The 10,540-nt window shown below is 37.1% G+C and overlaps 2 protein-coding genes across 2 annotated transcripts; both read right to left on the bottom strand.

The window, feature by feature from the left end:
- Nucleotides 1-232: 232 nt before the first annotated feature.
- ubc (ubiquitin C) lies at nucleotides 233-2,037 on the bottom strand. The gene is made up of 2 exons (XM_066651277.1): nucleotides 1,918-2,037; nucleotides 233-1,248 (listed from the first exon to the last, which is right to left on the bottom strand). The coding sequence occupies exon 2, from the start codon at nucleotides 1,239-1,241 to the stop codon at nucleotides 324-326; it is 918 nt and encodes a 305-aa protein (XP_066507374.1). The 5' UTR covers nucleotides 1,242-1,248; nucleotides 1,918-2,037; the 3' UTR covers nucleotides 233-323.
- A 911-nt stretch (nucleotides 2,038-2,948) lies between these two features.
- On the bottom strand, nucleotides 2,949-10,489 carry tpst2 (tyrosylprotein sulfotransferase 2). Its single transcript, XM_066650734.1, has 6 exons — nucleotides 10,282-10,489; nucleotides 8,020-8,572; nucleotides 7,296-7,613; nucleotides 4,171-4,369; nucleotides 3,975-4,029; nucleotides 2,949-3,830 (listed from the first exon to the last, which is right to left on the bottom strand). The coding sequence occupies exons 2-6, from the start codon at nucleotides 8,514-8,516 to the stop codon at nucleotides 3,802-3,804; spliced, it is 1,098 nt and encodes a 365-aa protein (XP_066506831.1). The 5' UTR covers nucleotides 8,517-8,572; nucleotides 10,282-10,489; the 3' UTR covers nucleotides 2,949-3,801.
- Between the last annotated feature and the right edge of the window lie 51 nt (nucleotides 10,490-10,540).

The raw sequence follows: 10,540 nt of genomic DNA, 5'->3' as shown, positions 1-10,540 counted from the left end.
TTAATTAGAAATAGTCAACTATTCAAATTTGTTTCAAGTTGATTTATAAAAAAAAAAAAAAAAAAAAAAACACTTTTCAGGTTTTTGAATAGAAAGTATTTAGAAAAGAAAAATTGCACCAACTGAAATTAGAGGCATTTACCTTGAACCCCCCACCCCCTTTTCAGTTTTACAAAAAAAAAAAAAAAAAAAAAAAAAAAAAAAAAAAAAAAAGAAGACCAGAACACAAGTCTGAGGAATGATAGAGCTTTATTGAATGCTTAATGAGGAAACAGGAACATTAAACTGGCCTTCAGACATTTTAAGAACTGAAGTTAAACAAGTCAGTTGCCCCCACGGAGACGAAGAACAAGATGGAGGGTTGACTCCTTCTGGATGTTGTAGTCAGAGAGAGTGCGGCCATCCTCCAGTTGCTTGCCAGCAAAAATGAGACGCTGCTGGTCAGGCGGGATGCCCTCTTTGTCCTGAATCTTGGCCTTGACGTTCTCAATGGTGTCACTGGGCTCCACCTCCAGGGTGATGGTCTTACCAGTCAGCGTCTTCACAAAGATTTGCATACCGCCTCTGAGACGTAGGACAAGATGGAGGGTGGACTCCTTCTGGATGTTGTAGTCAGAGAGGGTACGACCATCCTCAAGCTGTTTTCCAGCAAAGATAAGACGCTGCTGGTCAGGCGGGATGCCCTCCTTGTCCTGAATCTTGGCCTTGACGTTCTCAATGGTGTCACTGGGCTCCACCTCCAGGGTGATGGTTTTACCAGTCAGGGTCTTCACAAAGATTTGCATCCCTCCCCTCAGACGCAGGACAAGATGGAGGGTGGACTCCTTCTGGATGTTGTAGTCAGAGAGGGTACGACCATCCTCCAGTTGCTTGCCGGCGAAAATCAGACGCTGCTGGTCAGGTGGGATGCCCTCCTTGTCCTGAATCTTGGCCTTGACGTTCTCAATGGTGTCACTGGGCTCCACCTCCAGGGTGATGGTTTTACCAGTCAGGGTCTTCACAAAGATTTGCATCCCTCCCCTCAGACGCAGGACAAGATGGAGGGTGGACTCCTTCTGGATGTTGTAGTCAGAGAGGGTACGACCATCCTCCAATTGCTTGCCAGCAAAGATCAGACGCTGCTGGTCAGGTGGAATGCCCTCTTTGTCTTGAATTTTCGCTTTGACATTTTCGATGGTGTCACTTGGCTCCACCTCCAATGTGATGGTCTTACCAGTCAGCGTCTTCACAAAGATCTGCATCTTAACGCTATAAACAAATTAGGATTAGTCAGTCATAAATATATATAATATTTACACATTAAATTTACAAAAATAAACCAGAGTGGCATAGCTTGCTTGAGGTGTGGCTAAATGAGAAGACTGAAAAAAAAAGTGGAGAACACCAAAAATGTCTTGTCATTACGGCTGGTTTGACCTTATTTAATTCTTGCAACTACTTGGGTAGTCAAGCTAGGTATCTATGCTAGCTAGCAGTTGTTTAAAAAAATAAAATTTTACCAAGTCCAATTATGCTCAGTAAAAACAAATGACAAAAAAGCTACACTCACATCGTTTAAGGCAGTTAAACCTTAGTTTATGCTGCCAGCTATGTCCTGTTAAAAGCAATCCTGTGGCGTTACGCGACAAACAACCATCTTATATTAGCATAGCTCAATGGCTAACCGCTCTAGCCGGCCTACAAGAAAAGGGTTCAGAAATATCTTCGTGGACGTTATTTAAAAACCATCTACTTGGTAAAAAAAAACATTTAGCGACGTGATAGACATACACATATATAAAATCTGACACAAAGGCGCGCATTTTGTGTCGGAGGCAAAAAACTAATTAAGTTAACCGGAGCAGGTAATATAAATAACTTGACGTCAATGTAGAACTAATTAAGAATCTACTTTGGGCATTTTTAACGTGTACTTACAAACAAATGTTCTTTCTTTTTTTTCTTGTAGAATACAAGATTTTTAGTTGTCCTTCTCTCCTCAGGAAGCGACTGAATGATGTCAATATGCAATAGGCTGACGTTTATAAAACATTGTTCATGTATCCTTCCGCTGTTACGCCCAGAGAACTATTATTTGCTCACTTGAAAAAGTTGTCAATCATGCATTACATATTTTTTTGATTCATCGAAAATTAAGAAAATGACATCGTAATAAATGTAGGAGAATTACATATAGTGTTTGATTATAAAATTAATGTGAAATGTGAAAAATAAATACGCGGAGGGATTCGAATGTGTGAAACGTTCAGCCTAATATCAGAGTTCAGCTTTTAATACTTATTTTTCTATATTGTGTTGTTCACAACAGGCTCTTCTTAGTCACAACACTCTTTTTTATCACACAACTGTTAGAAAATATATGTTTAAGTGCATGGTTTTGCCTTCTTGACAATGTTGCTTTGACCCAGCACTCTTCTGTGAATTGCACTTCACAGCATCAAAATGTGTTAACCAGCCACTATGTGAAAGTTACAGTGTATGAGTGCATGAACATTAATTTTTGCATACTTTTTTGCTCAAACAAAAAACAAAAGGTTTTCACACACCCTTAACTGTTACTCTGCTGAGCGACTCTCTTAGAAATGTAAATATAACTAATGAATTTGAGACTCTAGCCATTGGCCCCAAATGTTTTATGATCTTAAAACACAGAAGTGATGCTTTCAGTTGTATTTCCCTTTGTAATTTAAGCACAGTTCCCATCTGTGCACAGTTTACAAAAAATCATTTGTGTAACATTTAAATTTCCCTCTAGCTATCTATATAGGTATACAGTTTTGTACCAACAAAATTTAGCATACAACATAAATTAAGTGTATTTAAGGATTTAATTTAAATGTAAAAGTTATTTTAAAATATACAATTCACATGATTCAAAAAATTAATATAATAATAAAAAGATTATTTAACAAAAAAATAAATCTTTAAAGATGTAAAAAAATGTTGACTAGCTACTTGCTGGGAGATGATCCCACATAACAACAAATCTAATAACAAGCAAATAAATATCAAAGCTACTTGTTTTAAAAATGACACACACTTAAATTGATATTTTGCATATGATCATGGATGATTCAGGTATTTAATTGTTGTAAAGAGCAATAGGAAGCTGAGTACTAGACTGTTATCTACATAGACTATAATGTGTTCATTATATTTGCGATTTTGCCTAAACCTAATTTAGAATCACACAGTGCTTATGAATGCTCTACAAATAACAGATATATTTTTCACTCCTTCCCTGAATATTTGACATTAGCTATATGGTGCTTATGTTGTTAAATTAAGAAATTGTTATGCTAAATTATGTGTGTCTGTGTGTGTGTTTTTAAAAAGTCACAGCCATGTTAAAAAAACAAAGTATAAAATTCACATTACAAAATTCTATGTTTTTATTGAGAACTTAACCAAACAAAAACAAAGTAAATAAGTTGCTGCAAATATTCAGAAATGTTCATTAATATAATTTTTAGTATTAATCAAGGGAATGCATAGGCAGAATTTGTTGTTCATCCATTCATTTGTCCTTTTTATTTTCTTCATGGCTGGTGGAGGTGCCTGACATTTTACAATCCACAATAGACAATCAGGAGTCATGGCTATGACTATGTCTTATGTCTCTTTACATTCTCTGGGATTTCATTTTCTGTCAGTTTCATGCTTCTTCAGCTTGTTGAAGGTGTTCTGTTCATTCCTCAGTCACTTGTGTCATGTGGGTGACATGAAGAGATTACATTAATTACAATATGTCTACATATTGTATCCAATACCAAAGATGAATGCAGTGAGTTTCTTGTCTTCTCATCTTGCGCGGTATGTTTTTGAAACGCCTGTTGAAAAGCAGACAGATTTGTGGAGAAGAAACTTTAAATAGGTCATACTTAATTGAGCATTTGCTTTAATTAAAGCGTAAAAAAGTCAAGTGTATATATAATTAAAGATTATGCACAGATTTGAGCAGAATTAAAACATACTCTCTTGTGATGGCATTTTCAGACTTGCTGGAAGTTTGAAATCTCCCCTCAATATCTGGAAAATTTATGTTAGGCAAGAGAAAAGAGTGAATTCAGACCAGGTGATTTGAACATTAATGACCAAGCAATGATTTTAGAATGGAAGATGTGTAATTTATTTCTGAAACACTGCAGTATATTCACATTGTGATTGTACCTTGTCTGTATTGTTGATTACTTCAGGATCAGGCTGGCCATAATCTGGGGGGTTGGCACTGGGGTCATAGCCCAACTTGCTAAGCATTGGAGCAATGTTCTCCATATCTTCCAAGACATCTGCTGGTATATGACCTACCCAGCGAGTAAGAGCCTCCAGGTTGACCGGTTTGATGACCTGATCAGTGGAACGCTCTATTCTGGAAAGTTGAGTAATAAAAGAGTAAAACACATCCACAATTACACACATTTTCCTGTTTAATAAAACATAGCCTAAACATTTTATAAAACTGCATCCCATCTTATCCCATCCCATAATTAAATATATCTTACTGTAATGTGAATATGGAAATTATGCAAAATTGAAAAAATGTTTTGTGGTCCAGTGTGTCCAGTAATGGTCACATAAGACAAAAACATTTTAGAAATAAAATGAAATGCATTCTTTAAAGCTGTATTTTATACGTACATCTATATAGAGCTAGACTGTTAATGATATTATCCTCACATAGAGCTGTGGAATGAATCGAAAACTAATCGAAATTGAGATTCAGAACTTCTAATCGACATAATTTTGTCTAAAGTGACCAAGCTTGCAAACAGTTCAGAAAGTAAACTTCTTAATGCAACATTGCAAAGAATTAAAGTCTACCACCAAACATAATATTATAAAAGATTCAGAAGACCTAGAAATCTCAGTGCATAGGAAAGGGCCAGAAACCACTGTTGACTGTGTGTGTCTCTGCAGAGCAGTGCATGAGAAACTGTCACGCTACTGTGATAAAAGTAGGTATGTGGGCTTAGTGCTTAAATTATTTTCATTTAATATCTACTGCATCATCAACCGTGACCCTGAACGGAAGTGGAAAAGATGATGATGATAATGATGATGATATACCGCATCAATTAATGAAACCTGAAATTATTACCCCAGAAAAATGTACACATATATTCTGTTCAGAGTTTTCTGGGCCAGAGCTTACATTGGCAAGGCTTGCAGTGGTAAGGTGAGTCAGCATTTCAGCTTGTTTTTGGGTAAAACCAACGTCAATTTCTCTGTGGCAAAGATTATAGGGAACATCCAGATTGTTATCAGCAAAAGGTGCAAAAGCAAAGATCTGTCATGGTATGTGGGTGCATCAGTCTCAGTGGCATTGGTGACGTGCTTGTGTGTGAGGGTGCTATTGATGTGGAGGTGTATAGAATGTAAAAGTGATATATTACCTGCCATTAAAGTGATACCTTTTTTTTGGGAAATACCTGGTTATTTCTCCAAGAAAATATGAGACTTCAATCTGCACATGCCACCACAGCGTGGTTTTACCAACACAGTTTGAGTGCTTGAGAAATATATTTGTAGATCTTTTTTTACTATTGAAAATGTATTGCATTTTATGAAGAGTAGAATCCGATGACGATGAGCACGAACATTTGTGGATCTGAAGGGTTGTATTAAAGGCTAAGCACCAGCTGTATGAAAGTGTCAAACAAATAAATACAGTGGAATTAGAGTTCCTAACCTGTGTTTATTGATAGTCAGAAAACATGTTATTTCTTACTAATTCAAGGAATAAGGTTTAAAAACAGTTGGTCACCCCCCACCCCCTACGGTGTTCGGAAGCTCTAATAGGCGTCTTGCCTGTGACGTAGACGTGGACAACAACTCTAGAAGTTGCACTTAATTTAATGCAAAATGACGAAAACGTGTGTTGTTTTTGGCTGCAATCATTCAATGTACAGTGGGACATCTATGCACAAATGGCCCAAAGATCCCAAAATATCCAGAAAATGGACTAGATTTGTCAACTTTAAACGGGCACTTTGGAAAGGACCATCCGCTCACTCCGTTATCTGTTTCCAACAATATGGGCATGTAAGGAAACCAACGAAAGGTGTTCAAGAGCCTCTGTAACATGGAGGTAAACAGGGTAAGGACACTCACTTCGCCTGTTTTAGTTGGTGTTAGTTAACGTTAGCTTGACTCGCTAAACTCGGTGGCTCAGATTATACTCGGCTACGTAGCTGCATTACGGAGGTTTATAGTGTCGGATGAATTCGAGTTCGACTTCGATCACATTTACAAGAATAACGGTACCTCTATATTTGAGTTTAGCTTATTGCTAGGCTATTGTCATGAATAATGTTGGTTATTTAGCTATCAGCTAGATACTGTCATAACAGTCAGTCATAACGGTGTTTTACAGCGGCGTTGTTCAGCTGTTGTCCACCAGTGACGTCACGGTTGCGTTCAAGAATTTCCGTAGCGAGCTCAGGTTTTTCCGTCAATTTAATAAAATTGTCAGTTTTAAAGCAAATTAAGCTGCTATTTTCATTTTAATTCATACTTATATATGTCAGTAACTAAAATAATGTTAAATATTCATGGAGGTCTATTAAGTGGTGCTTAGCCTTTAAAAACAAATGGGCAAATATTCCACTTACAAAACGTAAACATAAACATCTTAGGTTTATAAATAATTACAGTGTGTATTTAAAAGGAAAGATGACACAGTGGTAAACTCACCTGTGTCACAACGTTTTGAGAGTGTGTTGCAGCCATCAATTTTTAATTTGTTTATATTTACAAAATACAATTAAATTAATTAATTCACTCAATTTCTATAACTTATTTATCCTGCTCAGAGTCTTGAACCTATTGAATCATTGGGTGCAAGGCACAATTTGAACCCACAACCCTGAAGTTTTGTGGCAGTACTACCTGTAGTGCCACCATGCTGCCTTACAATTACATTGGTCATTGAAAACACTAGAAACTGTCAGTTAAGTAAAATTGATGTGAATCAAAAAATGACTGATTCCCCAGTTTTTTTAACATTATTCTTATTTTACAGAATGTCCCAGCTAGGGGGTGTACTTTGTATCTATTGATTGTTAATCATATTGGAAACATATAACTATGCAGAAATATATATTTTAACTCTTTTATTTGCATATATTCTGATTTTGTGTATTTTCAACAGATAAATGCTTAATGCCTAGAATATGGCTATACATAGTATTTTTTTTCCAGATTTTTAAAAATAAAAATTTTTAATTAAGGATTTTACATATCATACAAGTCCGTCAATACTTAATAATCTTAATTTTTGTAAAATGGTGACTGACCGAGATAGGGAGACTCCTCCAGGCTGCCCAATGGCTAACTCATGGTGAAGCACGCCCTCATGCCACGGCACATCCAGAAACTTCAGGACTTTCACCATGGTCGTTCGTGGCTGCAGGACAAGATTTTCATAGCGAACCGCCAGGCAGCGGCTAGGCCCTACCACTGTGCATTGGAACAGCATGGCTTCTATTGCATGGCTCCATTTGGAAAGGCAGTCCCTGTAGCTGGAGAGGTCGAAGCCACCAATGGTCACTTTTCTGGAGATCATGGAGTGCACCGAAGCCCGACCATCCCTCAGCATGAGGACGAATTTTGAACTGAAAGCATAGTTACATAAAATGGGAGCTATGACTGATTATGAATGTTATTGTGGATGGTGGTTAATTGAACATGAAAAGTATGGGGATAATTAGATTATATATTTATTGGCTCAAGATGAAGATTTAAAGCATGTTCTAAAAATCCAGACTCTACCGGGTTACAGAAAACAGTGAAATGTTCTTAGGTCATGGTTATGGGCACAGATCAGCTGGACTGTATCATTGTTTTACTACATTGTGGGAGTAGTTTGGAAATAAGTAATTCTACTAGGATTAGAGAGTAATGAACAGGCCACTGTTTATATGAAGGAAAAGAAAAACCAGAGCCCATACCTCAATATCACTGAAAATGCCAAAAAGGCAACTTATTTAACTTGTAATATACAGGAGTTTAGCTTCTTACTTGGGAAATATATTAGAGAGGTAGACAGAACTCTTCAGAGTGAATGGATCTTTATTGCAGAGCACTGGTGCTGGTTCCCCATGGCGAGCGATAATCTCCAGGAGGAATGCTGTGGTGGCAGCGTCCAGCATCTCCTGAGTGACCCCTCCGTCTTCCAGGTTCACGCGCTCCTCACTATACCTCCTCCAGCTCTGCCGCTGTCCCAGCAGCCGGGGGATAACCCGTGTCTCTTCCCCGCAACGAATGAGTGGGTGGGCATCCAGCATTGCACGCATGAGAGTCGTCCCAGATCGAGGGACCCCACCCACAAACACCACAGGTGACAGGTAGTTGTAGCGGTACTCAGTTTGATTGTTGCCCTTAACCACGATAGATGCTCTGCGGGCACGGGACTGTCTGCCCCAGCACATCAGCACCTGATGCAGGGTCTTCATAGTAATATACAGTCCAAAAACACACAGCAGCAGAGTGGCTCCTTTTCGAACTGACAGCCGCATGGCATTGCTTGCTTACATGGCCACTGTATTCATCCGGATCCATAGAAATCAAAAGCCTGTGAAGCATACTACAGTTCAAAACTTTGGAATCGCTTGTTCTACATATATACTACGTCTGATAAAAATGATGGACTCACCACACTTAGATGTTTGTATACCCAGCACTTTTAACTTCATATTAAGTAAACAAATCACAGATGCGTCATACTGTGATGGACTGGCAGTTTTAGTAATAAAAGATTAATATTGCCCATAATAACATAATAGGAAATCTGAAAATAGATTTCTTTGAGGGAACATTTGCCCGCACATGTATTTATATGATTTATACAAAAATAATATCAGGCAATGTATTAGTAATTATAATTTTCTGTGAGCTGCGTTAGAGTTGAATTAGAATGAGTGGTTAACAGCAGTGCTGTGAAACAAATTGAGCATATTTCACATTGTTACATTAGACCTTGCTTGAATCTTATCTTTAAAAACAATTACATACGTTGATTTAAAAGTAATGCAAAACATGTCCTTGTCATCCATAAAACCTAATTACTTTTTTCATGTCATAAGAATTTATATTTGTGTCTTATATTTTTAATTCTATATTACAATGTTAATATATACTATATGCACACCTCTAATATTTAGTGAATTCAGCAACTTTAGGGTATATCCATTGTGGACACATACGTTAATTTGGATATTGCATACTAGTTCATGCACAGCTTTTATAATATTTCCAGAAAAGTATTAAATACAGTAAAATTCTGGAGCAACTACATGTGTTTAGGTAGAGGTCTTCAAACTGCTACTGTGAGACTGTGAAGCAATATTTTTTCAAATTATTTTTATTTTCATACTCTTATTTTTCACAATCTAATTTAGTAAAGTTTGTTTATTTCATTTCTATAACAATAAATTATCAAAATTACTGTGACATTAGAAACTTTTTTGTGTTTTTTCCCAAAAACTAGGAAAAATGTTGAATACCTCTGGCTTAAGGTCACCATACCCAATACCAAGTGTCGGCTAGAGGGGCATAAATCACTCCAGACAGCAGTGAAGATGTAGTTCTAGCAGCATATTAGAATCATTTTGCATATCTACAGCAATCTAACCACCTCATTATTCACAAATACTGCTTCCAAATTTTAAATGATAACACAAGTGACTCTACATAAGAGAAAAGCAAAACAATGCATCAAAAAGTGGGAACTAATGTTACTTCCTGTTTAATGCTACTGGAGTTAAGATGAATGTTATGTTATGAACTCGTGAATTTTTCCCTTAAGAAATATTTGAAGGTGACAATTTTTGAAGATGTTTACACATGCTGGTTAATTCAGCTGGGAAGAAGACATTGAATACGCACAGAGCTCAAACAATGTGAACTGTGGGCAAACTACCCATTTAACTCATAAATTATAAATGTGAACCAGCGATGCGAGTCTGAAACTGGCACCGGAATGTGTGACTGATTTGCTCTTGACTTGGCAGAGCCACATTCCTTCTTAAAAAAGGATGTTATTGCAGTTTTCTTTTTCTTTTTTTTTTCTTTTTTTTTGTTTTTGTTTGAACTGATCGGTTACAAGACTTCCTGAACCTGCTTAATCTGCGTTTTAATCTGTATTTCTGATAAAAGATAAAATGGCCAATCTGAGAACTGGGTTTCATACTGTGCTCGTGTGTGTTATGACACCACAAAACAACAAAGAGAAGCTATTTACAACCACTGGTTTTTAAAGATGCAAAGAGATGAGAAACTTACTCAAAGCAGAAACCTGCCAGTGTGTGCTAACAGCTATAACCACGTTCTTGGTCTTCGTAGCACTCCATGCTCAGCCAATTGTATTTGCTTTTCATGTTGCTTTCCAATAGATGCAAAAAGCACGGATGTACTGGGGAAATGTTTTTCGAGATATAAAACCGACTCAGATAAGTACAAACAGCCTCAGGAAGTGGGCGGGTAGGTGTGGGTTGGAAAAGAGCCACATTTCATTTGTGTTTCTGCAGGCAGTCACTCTGCA

This window comes from Hoplias malabaricus, chromosome 18 (assembly GCF_029633855.1).
Source record: "Hoplias malabaricus isolate fHopMal1 chromosome 18, fHopMal1.hap1, whole genome shotgun sequence".
NCBI lineage: Eukaryota > Metazoa > Chordata > Actinopteri > Characiformes > Erythrinidae > Hoplias > Hoplias malabaricus.
The sequence above is the reverse complement of the archived record's forward strand: the minus strand, read 5'-3'. Positions and strand labels throughout refer to the sequence as shown.

Excerpts from the sequence above, each read along its gene's own strand:
- ubc (XM_066651277.1), bottom strand. The coding sequence starts at position 1,241 with ATGCAGATCTTTGTGAAGACGCTGACTGGTAAGACCATCACATTGGAG.
- tpst2 (XM_066650734.1), bottom strand. The coding sequence starts at position 8,516 with ATGCGGCTGTCAGTTCGAAAAGGAGCCACTCTGCTGCTGTGTGTTTTT. Across the intron at positions 7,614-8,019 it reads CTCTCTAATATATTTCCCAA|TTCAAAATTCGTCCTCATGC; the intron begins GTAAGAAGCTAA and ends CTATGCTTTCAG. Across the intron at positions 3,831-3,974 it reads GAAAATGCCATCACAAGAGA|GCGTTTCAAAAACATACCGC; the intron begins GTATGTTTTAAT and ends GCTTTTCAACAG.